General features: G+C 42.6%; 1 protein-coding gene across 1 annotated transcript; it reads left to right on the forward strand.

Moving 5' to 3' along the window:
* Window positions 1-9,576: 9,576 nt before the first annotated feature.
* FRZB (frizzled-related protein) lies at window positions 9,577-20,005 on the forward strand (the record flags this gene model as incomplete). Its single annotated transcript, XM_009281081.2, has 5 exons — window positions 9,577-9,643; window positions 14,788-14,853; window positions 16,917-17,121; window positions 17,361-17,424; window positions 19,045-20,005. Coding segments are annotated over 5 exons (513 nt in total), but the record flags the coding sequence as incomplete, so codon positions are not given.
* Between the last annotated feature and the right edge of the window lie 329 nt (window positions 20,006-20,334).

Genomic DNA, 20,334 nt, shown 5'->3' on the forward strand with positions numbered 1-20,334 from the left:
GCCGGGGCCGCTCCGCGCCGCCTGCCCGCCCGGCCGGACAATGGGCGCCGGCGAGCGGGGAGGGGAGCCCGCCCCGAGCAGCCCTGCCTTTTCTCCGCTCTTTCTGACTTTTCTCCAAGCCTCTTTTCTTACTCTCCGCTTTTTTCATCTCTTCTCTCCGCCTTTATCAGCCGCATCGTTGCTGGAAAAGTTTCGCTGTTGGGAAAGAGGGTGCGTGACAAATGACAGCCCTGCCGTCGCGCTGGGAAACGCTTAAAGGTGTGGGAGCGACAGCCCTCGTTTCATGTAAACGGGAAATGTTTCGATGCCCCGCTTTGGTATTCAGTGGCGGCGGTTGCCTGTTAAGAAGGCAGAGCCACCCAGGAGAGAGGTGCTCGCGCTTGTCCCCAGGCTGCCAGTTCCTGCAGCGCCTCTCCTTGCTCATCCCCAGCCGCTCACTCTCCCCAAAGCAGGCTGCTCCCCTCCCACCAAGGCCATCGCACCCTGGGCACTGCCAGTGGATTTTGGGGCAAGAGCCGTGCCCAGAGGAGCCCCGGGCAGGACCTGGGAGGCTGCGGTCTCCCCAGCCTCCTCCCGTGCCAGCACTGGCACATGCGCAGCTGAAGGGGAGAAAACAGCCTCATCCCTCTGGTTGGTATTGAATGCCCGGTTACTGCACAGGTCCCCCGTCGGGTCCCTGGGCTCACGAAGGGTCAGGAGAGGAGCACAGCAAAGGTGCAGCCCTCCACTACGTTTCATTCCCGGCATCCCCGAGCGAGCCGAAGGCTGCTTCCAGCACTGAAGCAGCTCCAGCACAGCTCTGATGGTACCTGACCCCCACGGCCTCTGAGGGGCCATTGGAGCCCCTTGGCTTTCTTGCTGCATCCTGTTTTACCGGCTGTGCTCGCTGTGGTCCCACAAGACAGCTGGCACTAGGTGTCCGGCTCCTGTCCGGGAGTACCAAGGAGGCAGGAGCATCTCCAGGCGGTCGGGTGAAGTTTGGCCACCACGATGCTGCAAACCTGCTGTTGCTCAGGGACCCTGCTCTGTTAGGGGTATGCTTCCATCATGGCTGCCTTTGGGCTGGAAGAGTTAGCAGGGCACAGCTCCAGCATGGCAAGATGAGCACCAAAGAAATACTAAATTGAAGGAGCTGTTGAATAGGAAATTAAAGCAAGCCAGTGGGTGGTTGTCACGAGTGAGGTTTGACCTTTACAAAATGGCCACAGTTCCTGTCTCACTTGAGGAAAGCATTTGTTGGTGGTGGAACCAAGCTACGTTTCCTTGCTGCAAAGTTGCAGTGTTGATGGGTCTGCCAGACCTCTCCATCACAGGAGCGGGAGAGCAGAGCTGGGGCAGGGGAGCAGCTAAGAGGGGTTGGAGGGTGAGGCAGGGCAGCCCCATGGGCTCGTTGTGCTGCCGTCTGGCTCCTTCGATGCCTGCAGCTGCAATGCCGGGTTGTGGGAGCTCGCTGACGGGCAGCGGATCCCACCTCTCCATCCTCCCCCAGCAGTGTCCTGTGAATGAAAGGGGGTTTTTTTTCATGCTGTGCTCAGCACAGTATTTGACTGTGCTTCTGTCCTGTTACCAAATGCTTTATGTATCCTACTGCCAGCAATGCCAAACACTGTAATTCCTGTTTTCCTCTCCTAACGAAATTTCATGCTTCGGTTATCTGACTGTGCTCCCTGGCTCAGCCTTCCCAGGTGGGCTGCTTTCTCCCCTCCTCCCCATTTATTTGTAGGCCAGACTAACCCCGCTCCTTCTCTGACTCCATTGAGTTATCCTCTTCACCTCTTGAAATCTCAACTCAATGACCATACCTTGATACCTCCGGTTGTTACTACTGTTTCTCTCTAACCCTTCTAATCGCTGCCCTCTCGCTTTTCCATCCTTCCTCTCCCCTGCAGTTGTCCCCAGCCCATGAACCCAACCGTCTATTTTTGCCTGCAGCTCCCTCGCTGCTGCTGCTGCTCTCTGGGGGCTGCAGACCTGCTGGGATGGTTTGGGGAAGTGCGGTTTTGAACACCAAGCGCCTTTCTCCGCAGTGTTGAGGTGCTTTCAAAACCGCCTTAAAAATGGCTCCAGACAGAGCGAGGCTTGGCAGGTCTGCAGCAATTTGAAAGCAATCGCATTCAAATCTGGAGGGAGGAAGTTTGGCTAAAATTGCCCCCGAGTTACCTATTTCTGAGGACCTCAGCAGTACAATAACCTCTTTGAGGGATTCCAGGGCCGGATCCATGAAAACTTTCTTTCAGTGAATGAGAACCTGATGACATTCTCATTTCTGGGCTGAAAATTTTGAACTGATGCATTATGCACCAGACTGAAAGAATCCTTCTTGAGGGAATAAAACTGCTCCTTTAGAAAACAGAGTGAAGGATTCCTGTTCTAGGAAGAGGTAAGGTGAACACTTCCAAATTCAATTCTCCAAATAAATGATTGCAGCCAAGTAGAAGACACGAATAACCAACTGCCTAATATTCTGCGTGCAGAATACTTGCTCTTATTTTATCTCCTAAGCGCTCCTGCACCTTGTGCTGTCTGTAAATCTAATCGAGCAGGCAGAAATATAAATCCATGTTTTCATGGGCTTCTGTTGTAGAAGAGGGTTTTTTTAATTCTTCAGAAGTGAAATCTTGATTTTTCTTTCATTTTTTGCTACCTGCAAAGTAACAGGATTCTACTGTTTCCTTTCCTCTTGAGGTCTCTGCATTATTACTGGTGAGGGTTAATGCATTTGTCTAGTCCCTTCTGTAAGGTAGCAGCCTGAAGGATGACATGGTCAGATGTTTGTCCTTATCAGAGCAGGAACAAGGTTTGGAAAGCCTGATTTCCATTCCTTTTCCAATATTAGACCGTGCATCTTTCTTATGATCACATGGTTCAGCTGGGTGCAAGGGCTCTTCTGACCCTCAGGACACACTTTCTTCAGGGTGAGTCACCTGCAAGAGGCTGCAGCGGGTTAACATCATGCTGGATCAGTTATCGTCTGCTCTTCTACAGCTGGGAAGAGCTTGTATAGGTGCTCGCAAAAATTCCCTGTCACCGTTAAAGTAATTGGCCTTGACTCTCATTTCAGTGATGCCAAGTTGAAGATCATTTGAAGTTCACTTGACTTTTTTTCTTTGGCTGACGTTGCAGTAAAAGATGAGAAAGTCCTCTCCGATGAGTTGTATTCCCCATGCCTAGTAGACTGTGGCTGTTGCAAAATGTGGAGAAACTGTGGTTAGTAAAAGCTGTGGCAAATCCTGGTAAGAAGTTAACTTTCGGTTATTGAGGCACAGGTTATGAGTCCTCCACAAACATCTTCTAGGACCTCTTTCCACGTGCAGCCCAGGTGGTAAGGAAGATCTAGAGGCTTCCTCTTTGCAGGAATGAGGGAGGTATTTGTGTCATTCTCCTGATGTTCTTCAGGGCTGCTGACACGTTGAAAGGATGAAATAGCCGCTGCTATGTCTGTGATGGGGAAGGCTTGTAAGAACATTAGAACTGCCTTGTTTAGGGCTCAGTTAGAGGAAAAGTTCTGCAGACCCCCTGGGCTTGTGCTGGTCTCCAAAACCTGGGTGTGAGCTGCTGTACCACACTGCTGATTTGGAGGTCTGAGGTTCCTCGGGTTACAGGGACCACCTTCAAACAAGCGTCCTGTGGGAAACCTGTCTTTCTTGATTTTTCATTATCTTTGGGAAACACCTGGGTTCCTTTGCACCCAGGCAGCAGAGGGACGCTCCGGGCATGGCGTGGGTGTTCTAGAGGCAGGTGTGACGCCGAATATTTTGGCTTTTTGTGGAAAATCTGACAAATCACAGTCCAGAATGGAGGATGAGAAAGCCTCTTGACAATACGTTAACATCCCAGATGTGAGGTTAGTGCATGCTAATGTCTGATGTATGGCTTTTATCCCTCATCCCTGTCCTTTGCTTTTTGGAGATGAAAGCGGTTTTGCTCACAGATAATCGATACAGGCTCTCTTGTGTATGCAGGAGGTCCCATTCACATGCTCCATATATTTTGGTCTCCTTGTGCTGGGCGCGTATGCTGACTCTGCCTCACATTTATCAGGTTATCGGCTTCCTTCATTCAGGGTCCTATCAAATCTTCTTTAGTCTGTGAAGCAGCAAGAAGTGCAGATAGACAAAAAGCATCTTGAATCTAAAATTTCAATAGCGGGACCTGTCTTTAATTTTACACGTAATAAATGACCAGCCTTACCACAGTCATTGTTGGTGTTGGGATGCTGACTCAGAAAAGCACTTCAGTGCATGTGCTTGGCTGCTACTGTCTAGCAGAGTATTTATGTCTCAACTGACATGTTTATTCCTGTTTTGAAGAGGGAACTGGCAATAAAAGGAGAGCGGTATGATGGGTACCATGTGTATCGGAGGACAGATCCGTCAGTTGGATTTCTGTCTCATCGTATCTTAGTTAGATAGAAAAATAGCTTGAAGGCATGTTGGGTTGTTAATGAGATGTTGGAGAAAAGGGAAGCATCATCACAAGGTATCAACCACGTGTAATTAATGTCCGAACCATTTTCGGTGATTATCATAAGATGGCTGAGGAGAACTCTGAATCTCTTAAAAAAAAACCCCACCTCTTAAACATTAAAGAAAATAAAAGGTTATTCAAGTGACGGAAACGTATTTTCTTAAATCTTATATGAACCCATGATTTCTCCGTGTAGGCCAAGTCCTCCGTACCTCCCTGTCTGCCTAGATGAATTCATAGTAATCCAGCATGTGAATTTGGCATTGTATGCTTAAAAGATCAGTGAAAGAGCCATTTCCCATGCTTGTTTTTCATATGTTATTAACTTCATTTCCAAAACAGTGGTTTCCAAACTCCAGATCAAATTTGCTCTCACTCAGACTTTGCATAGCTCTACTTAGAGTAGCTGAAATGCACAGCGGTGTTAGGAGAGTGTTTCGGACTGTGCTGAGGACGAGCAGTCATGCCCAGGCTGGCATTTTAAAGTTGAGATTTGTTTTAGGTGTTTGCTCACAAGTTGGAAGCAGCCTCATTTCTCAGTTAAAAACCAAAATCATTACAAGCTTCAAGCCTTAAAGAAAACAGGAGAAGTAAGAGTATTTAAACCTTATTAATGATGATACCATTGATGGTGTCGTGCTATCACTTCAGTTTGTCTGCCTTTGTAGGCTGAGTCCCCTAGAATGGCTTTTACAGTCTAAGCATCAAGCCAAGACCTAGGCCTTTAAATGTCATCAAAACCCAGCAGATTTCGTTATGTGGAATAATTCATTATGTGGAGCAGCCGTGTTGTCATGTTGCAGGCTGCTCTGCGACTTGGAGTTCAAGTGATCTGTATCAAATTTTAACGAGGATCAATTTTCCTATTACTTTGCTTTGCTATGTGTGTTTTTGCAATCAGATTAGCAAAGATCCTCTCTGTATTAAGACCCGAAGTAGTTTACAAAGTCTGAATTCATGCATATTTGAAGTTTTCTTATTCAATGGGGCTCACAGATGTCTCCATCTGAAGAAAGTGCCCCAGCAGCAACTGCTCCCTGTGGTTTTGTTCTTTGGAGGAGGGTGCCTGGATGGCTTCAGTAGTAGCTGGGCCATGTTCTTCAATTGCAGTGACAATCAGGATCGTGCTACTTTTGGCTCTTTTTCTGCCTTTTTTTTTTTTTTTTATTTTAAACTGTGATATAAGTAAGTAAGATATTTGCTTAAAACTAAGTTTTACCAACTTGATTCCTTTTCCCAAACCTCTCATCCAGCCAGGCGTTGTTATTTTGTACACTTACTACGCAAGTGGCTTTTATTCTGCTCTCCTTGTTAGTGGTTTGCTCTTTTTATATAGCATCCCTCTGAAAAGCGATTAATTAAAATGGCTTATTGGAAAAATCAGTCTGGATTTTTTCCCTTGCTCTTAAACAAAAATTAGTAGGAAGCCTTTGGATTGGAGCTCTGGATAATATTTCCTCTTTGGCAATCCTGCTAATCATTGCTGACAGATATTTCTTTCAAAAAGATTGTTTTGCATAGACAAAACTTGGCAGAGAGGTCACCTCAGAAGAGAAGTGGAACAATAGGAAGTCAGTTGCTTATTTTTTAAAAACAGCCCTTTTTTTTTTTTTCTTCTGTCTGCATTACGGCTGGAGGTCTAAGCAGTGTGCATCTCCTGATGGAGAGAGGTCTCTGCCCGTTAGACTGCTGGGGTCAGGGGATGGGATTTCGTCGTTGCTCACACCCACCTAAGATCTTGCAAGTGGCTGGTGGCAGGGCTGGCCCAGACCCTTTTTCCTATGGCTTCCCCGGTAGATGAGGAAGGGACCAGGTGGTATGAGCTTTACCGGGGGAAGGATCACGTAAATGTGAAGCCTTTCCCGAGATGTGTTGTACAGTTGTGGAGGTCTCCGGTCCCCTCCGCAAGCCCATGCTACATGCCCATCAGTAGAAACTGCTCATCCCTAAATAAGCGTGAGTGCACCGGGAAAGATAAGCATCAAGGCAAGGTCAATACTTGCCTGGCCCAAGCCCTTGCACGTAGGGAAATGAATCATGAAGTGATGTATTGGTACCTGTTTACGCCTCCTTTGCTCATTGACAGACACCGTGCTCTGACCACAATTGCAGAGCACAACACGCTGCGCACCACAGCCTTCACGCAGAAGAAACGGGAGCCGTTTCCATTAATAGCTGCTCTGCACACGTCTCAATTACAATTCTTGCAGAGCCAGCTGCTTTGTCAGATACCCGCAACCACTGGTATGGGGTAGGATAAGTGACCTGGTGAATGAATGCAGAATTAGGAAATGGGTTGAGGTTGTGGTGCGTTGTAATTTGGTAAAAATAAAATAAGTTGTGTACTTGGGAGTGGAAGGGAACATCTGGTGGAAAGCAGTTTGGTTCAGTGTTTGTTTGCAGGACCAGGTTTATATTGGGCATATTGAGCGTTTACCAGCCCCCCTTGCATCGGTGTAAGTTTGAAGGACAGTTCTTCGGCCGATACACATGAGCATCGTACCCCCGAGTGGGGTCAGGGAAGGCTGCGAACCCCTTACCGGGCTCTGATTTATGCTTAGTTGTCATTCCAGAGTGAATTGGACTTGGTTTGCTCAAACACCATGAAGTCATGACTGCTTGCATCAGCCCTTGGTTTAGGAAGGGAGAGTGCACTTCAGGGCTTCTTTTTCTTTCCCTGTTCCCTCCATGGATGTGAAGATGATGACCATTCAACCTGGTATTTCCCTTGCCTCCTCTGCTGATGAAAAGTTTTTCTGCCCCCAGTAACAATTTTATTGGCATAGGGAACATGCTTTGGAAGTGTGAACGAACCATCCCTTCGGTCATGACTGAAGTACCTGTTTTGACGGGAATTGTAGCTTGCTGTGCCACATGAAGCACCAAAGAGTTGCCTTGGACATGTGCAAAGCCAGCCAGCCTTGACGGCAACTTGAGAAGTTGGCCAAGGCAACTGAACAGGAGGGGCAGCGAATCTGGAGAGCTTTCTTTGCTGGCGTCTTGAATGCCCAGAGGGTGGTGAAACATCTCAGGCCGGCCTTAGGCACATGGAGAGGCAGAGCCACCTCTCCATGGTTGGTGGCTGGGAGGTTTTGCAGATGGCAGCAGATGGGAGGATTATCAGGCTATAGACCTGAGCGCTCCCTATGCTGTTACCATGTCAGAAGGAATTGCAGGTTTAAAGCGAAGCATTGGCTAAATGAACAAGACAACAGAGGGTTGGCCGAGGAGAGGAAGAATGAGAAGAAATGTGGTCATCCTTCTACTTAACCATTTACAAGAGCCAGACCATTTTAACTCCTCTTTCATCCTGTCCTGAATACAAGAAAGCACTTGATAAAACATAAAATGCATTTGAATTTGATGAAGATGTCTTTTTTTTTTTTTCTTTTTTGCCATATACTATTGGTAGGGGTCACAATCTTTAATTATCACCTGATAACAACAGCTTTTTTGAAATTTGAGGTAGCTCAAGTGAATAATGAAAATAAAACACGTAAGCAAGAATTAGCCTGGGTAGTTTGACTTGTTACAAGGCAGCATGGAGAAGCCTTAGAGCTGCTGTGGGAGTACGTGATAACCGAAGACCAAATTGGCTCCATGAAAATGTTGGGTTTGTTCTACAAGCTAAGATCCTGCAGTAGTTTGGAACTTACTTTGGAAGAAAATGGGAGTGATTTTTACTAGCAACAGGATATTGGATGTAAAAGGGCATCTATTCAATCTGTTCTATTCTGTGCTATTTTCTATACCCTTTGCTCTTTATATTGGTAGCAATAATTACTCCGGAAGTCTCATTTTTTTGAAGTTAATTATTATGTTAGTAAGGGAATTAGCTGTTTTTCAGATTTACTCTTGCCCTGACTGTCATTTAGCCATATCCCCATTTAGGTAAAGGAAGTTCATGTTGCTGTGAGAAATATAAGTATGTATTAAGGTGGAGATTTTTTTTTAAAAAGGGTGGCCAAATTAAAAGAATAACTAAGTAATATTAGATCTCTTGTAAACAGGTGTTTTAAATACATATTTACAGAGCTTGTGATTAAATAATGGCCCCAGCCCTTAAAATTTAGTCCACAGATCTAAACCCTTCCCTATACCGAATATCATTAGTGTCCTTGGGCTGTATTACAGCCAGATCCTTACAGCTTCAGCTGCAGGAGAGGAGCTTTTGTTACATTGTCTTGTATTCAGTTGTTTTATATTGTGAGAGCAGTGTTGTGCCCATGATAATGTAAAGATATAAGAAAGATAATGTTTGTATGATACCAGCTTCCAGAGTTGAAAAAGCTGTGTAAACGTTTGGGCATCCAAACTTAAAGAAGGGCTTTTTATTTGAAATCTCATTTGTTTTTCCATTTTATGTGTCATTCTAGTAAAGTATACTGCCTCTCTCCCGAGTCTTGTTTCTCCTGCATTTATTTTTTCCTTAACTTGTACAACATTATATGCATTAACATACTTGTTTTTCATGATTATATATGTATAAATCCATTAAATGGTGTGATTTAATAAACAATAGGTTTGAAATGATGCATTTTACTAATGTGGGACACATTCCACTTATGAATGTGTCTAAAAGCATTTCTTTGGGCATAGTGCCTTTTTTTCCTTCTGTTCCTTATCTGTCCTTCAAAATAATCAGTATGTTTTTAAACTGAGAGGAAGGGGAAGGTCTGAAACGTTTGTTTTGGCATTTGCTTCAATGATATGATTGTGGTTGGTTGGTTTGATTTCCTCAGTAACCAAAAAAACAAACCAGAAGTAATTTCTCCTTCATCATCTAATTAAATGCAAACAGTACGTGTACTTTTTGTAGATGCTCATAAGTTCATGCCATAAATTTCCATCTTCATCCTAAACCTGCCAGCCTATGCACCAGTAGAAATGGGATATTTAATCTGCTTCAGCATTTAACGTGATGTGCCAGATTTGGGTGAAGTCAGATAAGAAATCATGTCAACTTTTAACAGGTTGGCCTGTAGAACATTACAGTCTGTTAGTTTATTAAGTTACTAAGTCTGAATATACTAAATGTTAGAGAAAACAGTGTAATGTTGGGTGTATTGAATTAATCCAATATTAAAAATACTAACATTTCTTCACATATTTTACAAATCCGTGCCAGATTTCCCTATGGATTCTAATAATGGCAACTGTAGAGGCGCCAGCATCGGTGAGTACACTTTTATAAAACTGTATAATAAGCTGTAGTCTTTCAAATCCTTTTAATACTTAAGTAAGAGGGGTACTAAGTGGTGTTTAAATACTCTGTCTTGTCTTGGAATCCTGTAGATTGTGCTTTTGTATCCTGTGGGCAGGTGGGATTTGGGGCTGGTCAGCCTGTGGACCTCTCAGCAGGCAACTCAGTTAACTCTTTAGCGCATCTTTTAGCGCTCTTCTCTTCTGCTTTTGTCGGGGCAAAATTTCCATCAAATCAAACGGGCTGTGCTGATTTCATTAAAAGTTTTGTCTTGAACTGTGAGAATGATCATTAAATGGATTTTCACTGGGGAAAACCAGTGAAGATAATGGTTCGTTCTGACTTCAAAGTTTGCAAATTAAATTCTGACCTCTTTGTAGATAATGGCAAAACTCGTGTTAACCTGAGGTGATTGAGGCTGAGACCTTCTGAGACTGGTTTTATTCCAGCAGGTCCGCTGTCGCTTTTATTTTTGGTTTGGTTTGGTTTTGCTGGAACTGAGTAAACCCCCTTGAGTGTTATCACTAGTCATAGGCAATGCAAAGAAGTAAAGCTCAGATTGGTAGCTAATAGGTTACAGAAATGTGAGTTTGTTGCTCAAGCAAGCCAATGACTATAGGTTTCCTTGAATTTTATTACCATTCCTTCAGAAGTTTTCCTCGTAGGCCTTTGTCAAAAAGATGACACTTGGAAACCTAGTGTTGGCCATCGTGTCTTTCCTTCTCCAGAGGTGTTGGCCAGCTACAGCACACGCTGATGCTCAGTTTATTATATAAACGCCTAAGTATGGTTGTGGAGCATAAAATTAGATACCAAGTTTTGATAACTTCAGCTTTAATCTCTGTGACCTAATTGTAAAAAGGTATTGGTAATGCCCAGCTTATAATGCAGTTTTAAATATGATCAGTAGGTCCCAATGTGAAAGTAGTTATGTAGGTGCAAAATGTTATTTAAATCACAGTGCACATCCTTCAGAAAGCCAGCTACAATTAGAAAAACCTGACAAAGGTAAGCCCCTTGGCAAGCTTCACTTTAAATTGCCTTGAGCGCATCTGAAAGACTTTCTAAAGATTTTTATGGCTAATATTAGTATCTTTTTAGTTTTAAGCCATTTTCAATTGCGTGGCATTGAGAAATTGTGGATTTCATGCTCTACAGTGACTGGATAAAGAACATACAAGCTACACTTTGAGTATGAAAGTAAAGCTGGATACCTTCAACATCACCTTATATCAAAAATATTAAACATATCTTTAGCACTGCCTGTCCTCCAGGATGCAGGCTGCATGTAATACCAGTAAGCAACCCTGCAGTGGAAGAGAAAAGAGTAAGATTCAGTTATACTGTTGCTGTCATGATGCTTTTCAACTAGCAAAAGCAATATGAGACCTAAAAAAATCCCATCCAAAAAATAGGGTGAAGATGCGCAGAAAAAGAGCTGATGAAAAGAAAGGGTAATATTTTTATCACTGCTTTTTGCTGTAGAAACACAATATCTGGTTCAGTGCACTACACCTGTTTCAGTGGACAAACACAGTTCAGCCACCTGAAAGGCTGTGTTTCATAATTGTTTTATTTGTATGTTCAGTAAAGTAAATTTGTAATTTTGCCATTGTAAATAGAATTTTTTTTCTGCAAGTAACAACCTGATGTGTTTTAAAAAATCCTGGACTCAGATCTATGGTTTCTGGAGCACATTGCATGTGCTGCTGTGTACGGTTGCAGTGAGCAGTACTCGTGTATTACCCCTCTTCGAGGCACCTTTTATGCCTGGCAGTGTCCACTGGCAAAACCTTCCCTCTGAATCTGCAAGGGGTTTTTTTGGGGGGGAGCTTTTTTGCCTCTTTTGGCAGTAAACTACATTGTTGTCTGCTTCATCAGATGCTTTTCAAGTCCCTTAGAAGTTTTTCCAGAGTTTTTTTTATCCTTAATTTATCAGGGAAGCATTTGCCAGGTTTTAGTGCTTGTACTGATCACTATTACAGCCAGGTTTTAGATTGTGCATGCATGTATATTTAAGATGGCACATTTCTTGGTAGCGATCCACGCAGAAAACCCTTTTTCCATGTAGTCCATTTGTTTTGGCATTTATAGGAAGAAGTTTTCAAAGGTCTAGATGTTGAGCTTTTGTTAGTCCTATGTTGACTTGTATTAAAAAAGAATATTTAATGGCAGAGTTAACTGACATCTCAGTCAAAACTGGTGTAAGCCTCTGCTGCCTGTCTCAGTGCTTGGGATATAACGTTGTTGTGGTCCCAGAGCTCTTCCGATAATTCTGGCAGCTTCAGAGGAGACTATCATGTAAGATGGGACTTACCCTCAGCATCACGAGATGCAGTACATTTTTATAGCCATCTTTTGTGAGTGTTCCCACTCCCTGGGGACAGCTCAACTTTGCAAGAAACATGCATCGATCAAATATGTGCTTCCTTTGAAAGTCACTGTAGCAGGAGTTGGGAGAGGGGAGGTAGTAGCTCTGTGACTGACTTTATAGCTGACCTTGGCAAGTGACTCTGTGTTAGTTTCCGTATCTCTAAAGAGTAATTAGAAATAATGCAGCATTTTGTAAAGTTCTTTGAAATGTAAATTTGAAAAGCAGTAGGGCAACTAGGAGATACCTGTCATTAAGAACATGGGCAGGTCTATAATTTGTTTCTAGAACAAGACTAATAAAATATATTCCTCAAATTAATAAAATAAAATAATCCAATACCGTCTTAAAATTGAGGGAAATGTGAGGCTATGTATTCCTGTCTTGTAATTTAGACTATTTTATTCTACATGTGCCACAGAGCAAAGTGCTGTAGAGCAGGAGAACATTAAAGTGTACGACTTGTTGGACGTGAACGCTGAGATGCCTGCGTGAGTGTGGGTCGTAGGAGCACATCTTCTATGGCCTGTTTCGAGGCAGCTTATAAAATGGGCCATAATTTGGCCTAAAGTATGCATGAGCTCCCACAGGCAGAAGGGAAGCCAAAAATCACTTCCCTTCTCTGCCTTTATTATTTTAACACAGTCTCATACAAAAGCTGAAGTCTGTAGGATTCTATATATAGATTCCTGAGGATGTGTTTAAAATTCAAGGAAACAATATCCTCTTCTTTTGGAAATGTTCTCCTTTTTCCTGTATTTTTTTTGTATTTTCAACTACAAAAATTCTTTCAATACAAAGTAAATGAAGATTTGAGAAGTCCATAACCATATGATGCCATCTCTTTTTTTTTTAAATGCAGAAATCTTACATAGCAAATAAAAGTTCTTTTTCAAACTTTTCACATTGGATTTAACTAAGTCACTAGCTATATGCATTGTTATTTTAGAACAATGGTGTATAGAAATAGGCTGTATTAAGTCTACTTCCACTTAAATGCCAAGTCAAATGTCAAAATAGGTGACCACATATACGTAATACTGGGACCTGCTGTTTGCAGTGGGCGCAGCGGTGGGCTTGGAGGCACAGATAGCAGTCAACTGGGCTTGACCATGCGACTCCACCAAACTCCACTTACACACTAGCTTGAATTAAGTAAATATTTGCATTAGAACAACCAGCCGTGAAATATCAGTGGTGTTAATGAACACATGGGTCTGGAGCTTCAGCCCCAGCACTCCCTGGGCACTGAAGAAAGCGTTTTTACCTCTGTTGTGGTTCCCAGCTGCCTGGAAGCTGCACCACTGGAAATGCTGCTCTGACAGTGCTCATTTGTATTGTCTTTTGAAGGCCATCCTTGCCACCATAGGGCCTAATAATTTCCCTATGTTAATTAAACGTGAAGTTCTGGGTCGTAATTTTATACAGCAAACCCAGACAGCAGGGTGGCTCTGTGGCCTGTGTTTGTTATTACCTGTGTCTGAATTCCACATGTGTGGCATGGGCTTAAATTATACTCGGGTCTGATGATCCACAGTGTAGATTTATCAGAAGGGTTGGTGGTAGCCTTTCCAGGCAACTCCACTAGCCGTATGTTTGAAGTGCCTTTTTTGGTTTGTTTTGTCACAGAATTGGTAAGATCGAAGGCAAACGTGCCGGTGGTTAATATTCTCCACATAGTGCTCTAAAACCTCCGTCTAGGTCAGTCCTGTGCACAGCGTGAAGCTGTTGGGTCGACTAACCAACCCAGTCTGGAAAAGACTAATCTACAGTTCAGTCAAAGGCCATTTGCTCAAGGCTGGCTTTATTAATTGAGGGAGAGTCTAGAGCAGGATCAAAGGTAACACTAAACACTTGCAGTAGTCAAGTGAGGCCCTTCAGCCTCTTAATCTTAAACTTAATCTTAGTCTTAAACTTAATCTCTCTTAAACCTCCTGCCAGACACCGCTGAAGAAACATGGTTGAAGTTTCATTTTGTCGGGACCATCCCAGAAGTGTTCAGAGCAGGGAGCTACATGCCACTTGGTCCCACCACTCTCTGAGGTGCTTTGTCTGTTGACTGTAGCTCTTAGACATCTTTAGGTATAAAGGGGCTGTGCCACTCTAAGAAATCTTATGGTGCAGTTCCAGAGACGGACTGTACATTGAGAATTAGCCACAAAAATCATATTCCTTACGGTGAATGCCAGCTAGCCAGAATATCCCAATGTGTTAAACTGAGCTGAGATGTGTAGTCTCCAATCAAATGCTAAATCGTGCCCTGTCGCAGTATTTTCTTTCTGTGTCTGTATTACAGTCTGTATGATTAAAGGTGCAGAAAGGAGGGCATTCAGTAAGTGTAGTACAGAAGAGAGAACAGCATCGTAAGGATATGGAATCGCAGCACCTGTGAGCACAGAAGAAACCAAGATGGAACCTTGAATTGGCTTAAAATGGAAGATCTTGTCACTTCAGACTCCAAGTCCTTGTATCTTTGTTGTTGTGGGGTTAGTTGGTTGTAGTATTTTTGATTTGGATTGTTTTTTAAATTTCAGCACGTCAAGTTTTCTCCTAGAAACCTTTGAGCTCTCATGGGCAGTTCCATAACATCTTCCAGCAGAGCAGACCAGGAATACCCTGTGGGTTTTACTAATTCACTTACCTGTAATAAACAAGTCAATTCAGTGCAGTTTTTGTTAGGCATGAGCCTGGGGTTTCGGCGAGATTGTCACTGAACATATTCTAAACAAAAGTTTCTGTCTTCTAGAGCGCTGCAAATGCAAGCCTATAAAAGCTACCCAGAAGACCTATCTACGCAACAATTATAACTACGGTAAGGACAGCTGCGTGGCCAGCTCCTAGTGTTTTTAAGGCTAAAGTAAGGGGGAAAATTTTCATTAAAAAAGCCTATGGGCCCAATTACTGATGATCAATCCAAAGTACTTATTACAGAAGGAAGATGTGGCCTGAAACATTTCCAAATTAGAAGGATGGAGGGGATTAGCTTAATGTGTTAGTACAAGAGTGTCTTTGTTGACGTTGAGAGTTATTTCAGTGTAGTGCAGGCATCTGGGGTTCGTGCACTTCTTTAGTGTGAAAAGTGATGTGGCAAAAATGACGTTGTGGGCTGTTATGCCTGAACTGCCTCTTTGATTTCCAGCTCCGACATGCTCTGCTTTCACAGGAAAGGATGTTTTTACTAACTTTCATGCCTACAAACTCACCGTGGGATCTAACAGGCATACTAAGTTCTTTTTGTGTATCGAAGCCAGCAATGAGCATCTTGCCAGCTGTGTTATGCTGTCAGTAATACCTGGAAAAGTGCACGGAGTCCATATTATGTCCTCTCTTGTCCAGATTGTCCTGGTTTTCAGGCATATCAGAGGTCCAGGCTGCTACTTTTCTTCATGGTGTTTGTTCTAAGCAAATTAAGCTGATGAAGCCAGTGAATACATATCACAGGAGTTGAACAATTAGGCCCATCCTTTTTCCTATTACTCATGTGAATAGCCTTAGGCTTGCTGAACTTAAAGACTTCGTTTAAATGGTAGTAATTGCGTAATATTTATTAAGATTATGCATTTATATAACTATTGTCAGATAAGCTTCTTTTAAAAATAAATCCTATTAAGAGCTAAAAAATTATAACTGTATTCAGTCAAACATGGTTATTATTTTTTGGGTGACTAGTTGGTTTTATGTTGTTTTGGTGGATTTGTTTGGGAAATCTTTACAGAGTGACTATTCTCTAGCGGGTACCCCACCTGCACGTGGTAGAGAGTCGCTGAGTGTGCTACTGCCTATCTTTTCAAGCTTTTGAAATGAAAGAGGTTTCAAAATGCATTTCGAAGAACTCCAAACTAAAGCAAGATTTTGTTTTGAAATCTTAAGAGGTTTTAAGGAAGTGGATCACTTGGGCTAAATTGTGTATGTTAAATGCGTAACAGCTATTAATTGTTGGCAGCTGTATTTAATGTGGCTGCAATGCATGCTGGCTGATTGTCATTATGGGCAATGCATGAGAAGAGAAGAGATACATAAGTCCATGGTTTTTCTTTCTTCCATATTACCTTTTTCGCACAGGTTAGAAGAAATTGGGAGTCCGGAGAATCTGCTATCTGTAATGGAAAGGGACTCTTGTTTGCAAGCTGTGAAAGATGTGGCATTCTCTCTAGAGCATGACCTCTGGATTGGCTTTGCATTTGCATGTGGTATCAGTTCACTGGTCACCATGAGAGAAACAAAAAGCGTTGCCTTTGAAAGGCCACTTTCCCTCCTGTGCAACTTAAGGCATAAAGAAAGGGTGAGGGAGGAAACAATTAGACAGGTCATCAGGTCAAGATCAGGAGCGTTTGGACTTCATAAAGAGCAGAGCAGATTGGTGCTGGGTCACTGGAGAGAGAATAAAAAAAGTAAGGGCCTGTCATCCAGCAGAGGTAGCGATACGAGAAGTTTTAATGCACATTCACGTTTCGTGAAAGGTTGAGAGTGACAGATTAAGTTCGGTCATCTGTACTGCAAGTAGACAAAGAGGGAGCAGTTACAGCTTGAGGGAGGAGGGGAGCGTACAAGGAATGAATCAAATATATAAAGTGGAAAGGGTGAAGAAGAAGGGATGCTAAAAATTAAGCCTAATTTAAATAGGACGCAAATCCAACTGGTACATAACTCCTGTTTGTGACCACACTATTAGGAGATATACTGAGCTACCTGCACCCTCTCGGAGGAGGATGAAGTAATGAAGTGAAGAGATGGGGGCAGGGACATTGCTGGAGTTCAGCTAAGCTTTTGATAATGGACCATGCAAAAAGACTACTCCCAGAGGTCACCAAGAACGGCTTGGGGGTGGCCTGCATTATCTGCTGCTGCTAACTATACTCTATGACTTTCTCCCAGTCATTCGGGCTAAAGTGAAGGAGGTGAAGACTAAATGTCACGATGTCACTGCAGTAGTGGAAGTAAAGGAGATCCTAAAATCTTCCCTGGTGAACATCCCAAAGGACACTGTAAACCTTCATGCAAACTCCGGCTGCCTGTGCCCACCGCTCAGCACCAATGAAGAGTACATCATTATGGGCTACGAAGACGAGGAGCGCTCCAGGTAACTCTTTCTGCATTACCCTTGGAACATATTTTTTGTTGCTTGTTCCCCTGCCTGTAAAGCTGAACTTCAGAGCCATCAGCTAAGGAGAACTTGGTGTCACTCTCTGTACGGCTCCTTAATGGTATTCAGGGGGGACAAGGCTCTCTGCAGACACAGAGGTCTTAGTCTGGCATGTGTTGGGTTGTATAGCTTGTGCATGTCTGTTGATGGAGTAACTGGTTGTCTCTGTTGTGTAGGTTACTCTTGGTGGAAGGCTCCATAGCCGAGAAATGGAAGGATCGTCTCGGTAAAAAAGTAAAGGTAAGAAAATATCTCAGCAGAAGTCAAGTGTTGCAGATACCATGAAACATCTACCTAATCTTTTCAAAATAAGGGAAGAAAATACATGTGCTGACCCCAGTTAATTAATATCAAGTATCAAAAATTAACTTGGTGTGTTATTTGCTATGTTACTTAGAAATGTATGCCAAATAAACTAAAGGGATACAAAGTACACCAGTGTAGCAGCAATCAAAACCTCCGTCTCAAAAAGGCAAACAGTAGGAGTGTTTTAACTCCGTAGGCAAACTGTGCATTCTGCAACACGCACCTGCTTAATTGGGATTGTGGTACTAATTAAAAAAAAAGAGGGCTTTACAGATGTTTTCCAGAATAAGTCAGAATTATAATTTCCAGATTTAGTGTTCTTTAAATACTGTTCTCTTACCAAATTGTGTTGATTAATGACTATTTTAAACTTACCTTTCTGGTTTAGATGAGGGAGGTACATCATAAGGAAGTCATGTCATAGCGAATTGGAAGCAACGAGCTCAAATGCAAGCAATGTATGAAAATATATTCTAATGTTTTCTAATATAAATGTATTCTAATGCCTTCCAAGTTCTGGAAGGATTGCCTTTTTATGTTTTGATGCACCGCAAAGTATCAGGGATTTCAACATTGTTAGGAGTGTCATTTTACACTTGTGTCATAAGACACTTGTGTCTTATTTGGACACAATTTCTCAGCCATTGATTTGACATAATGGTTGTGCCTGTGCAAACCAGTCTCCTCTTCCACTCAACACTTTCTTCAACAGCCTTAATGGTGACTGGCAGGAAAATACTGTTCTGATTATAAATGCAAGTTTTTCTGTGCACATTTGTCACATCCACAGAGATTACATGAGCGAAAAGATATGGGCATCTTATTCCAAGTTGTTTGATTTGACAGAACTTGATGACATCCAGTGCTGTAGAGCAAATACCACGTTATTGCTGTGGGCTGACTTCTGCTTAGTTCCAGTTCTGGGGTGGCAGTGTCATTTGTTGGGGTTTTTTTGGGAGCTGACTTATTTTCTCGCTTATTTCCTTGTGGCCCGCGACCCACTGCGCTCTGCCCTTGTGCCCAGCCTGGGGCTGCTGAGGGCCACGCCACATTGCCACCCGCTTCTCGACACAATCTCCTTTTCCAAAAGCATCATCTGTTGTACCAACTATATTTATTATGTCTTTTTGTACTGCGGTTGCTGTTACCTGGAAAAGTAAAAATAAATAAATAATAATTTTTAAAAGAATTAATAAAAATCACTTGACTGTTTGTTCATCCTCCTTCCCCCAGAGATTGCACAGATAGCTTCATTTACATTTTATTATTTAGAGGGTGAGACGCTTTTCTGCTGAAGCCATTATGCCTTGTATCAGCCCCTTCATTCACAGAGGCTACAAGAAAGCCAGGAAATGGCTTTTCTTTTTAAAGTGACTTTTACTGATAACCTCACATTCCACCATTTGAGCCCAATGGAGGCTAACGTGATGGAAACAGCGACAGCTTTTTTTTTTTTTTGCTGCTGTTTGTAAACAACACATGCAGTTGTTTTAGATATGACTTATATCTTCTTCTGTACTTTCTTTTGTAATTTCTTTGCCTTTCAATATGCAGCGCTGGGATCAGAAACTCCGCCACCTTGGGAAGGGGAAGGGCGAGCCTGGACACAGCGACTCGGCTCCGAAGCCTGGCAAACCCAGCAGTGCCCGACAAGCACGTAGTTAGATGTGGGATGCCGTACGTTGACATGCAGTGGACTATCTACCAAGACTTCATTGTTGGAGCAGCAAAGGAGAAATTGCACTATTGCACGTTATATTCTATTGTTTACTACAAAATAATGTTTTAGCTTATATTAGTTTTTATTCTCCCTCTTGTTTTCTGCCTTTTTTTTTTTTTCGGATGTGTGCAAGCTCTGGAAATATATATTTTTTTTCTGTTACTAAGAACTGTAGAAAACTGTCCTTATGAGATGGGGAAAGATAGGGACATGTTGAATTTAGCATTTTATCTCCTGAATCTTCTTAGGGAGAAAATTCTGATGCAAGCAGGAATGAGATCTGGCAAAGACCATCGCTTAAAGTCATGACTCACGCTGGCTTCCCCCTTTCCCTCTTTCTTGGTCACTGTTTGCTGAAACTTATTGTGTTGGGGGGAGGTTGTTATCTGTTTTTAAGTGCATAATTTTTTATTCTGAAATATATAAAGAAACGATGTTAAGAGAACTGTTTTAATCAGTACACCTTTGTTAAGTTTTCTTATAAATAAACCACTTGTGTAAGCCAAAGTCTAACTTAAAATATTTCCTGCGACAAACACGGTGTGCTTGTACACAGGGGACCTGGGTTTTCCAGTGCTCTGGACCTTTCAGGAAAGGTTGTATAGTTCTGTTACCGCAGGACGTAATTTATAATATACTACTTCTCTTATAACAGCAGGTTTTTTCCCCTTTTCTGTCTTTTCTCTGCTGAGTTGTAGGAGTAGACTGACTTACCAGGCCTGCTTCTCAGTACAGGTCTGCACTTTATTGTTTTGATTTTGTGGTGTTATTCTTAAATCTGTGCCTACATAAACAAGTGTTCAATGCTCAGTAAAATATGTCCAATAAAAGAATTGTAGTTGTCAACACAGACCTTATCTGACTTTTGAACCAACGTCATATTTTTTATATTACTGTTCAAAATATAAAAAGAAAAAAAAAGTTCATTTTTGTGCTTTTATAGAAGTCTTTGCAGACAGTGCCAACATATTTGAAATTATCGTCTGTTCTCCTATTCTCTCATCCTCAAAAGAAATTAAAATGGGGTAAATAAAAGAACAGTCCTCTTCGCTGTAGTCTACAGAGGGAACCCACTCTACTTAAGATGCAAACGTCTGTTGTGTTCTCAGCTGTCAGTATTGTCT

This window comes from Aptenodytes forsteri, unplaced genomic scaffold, assembly GCF_000699145.1.
Source record: "Aptenodytes forsteri isolate BGI_AS27 unplaced genomic scaffold, ASM69914v1 Scaffold340, whole genome shotgun sequence".
NCBI classification, from domain to species: domain Eukaryota; kingdom Metazoa; phylum Chordata; class Aves; order Sphenisciformes; family Spheniscidae; genus Aptenodytes; species Aptenodytes forsteri.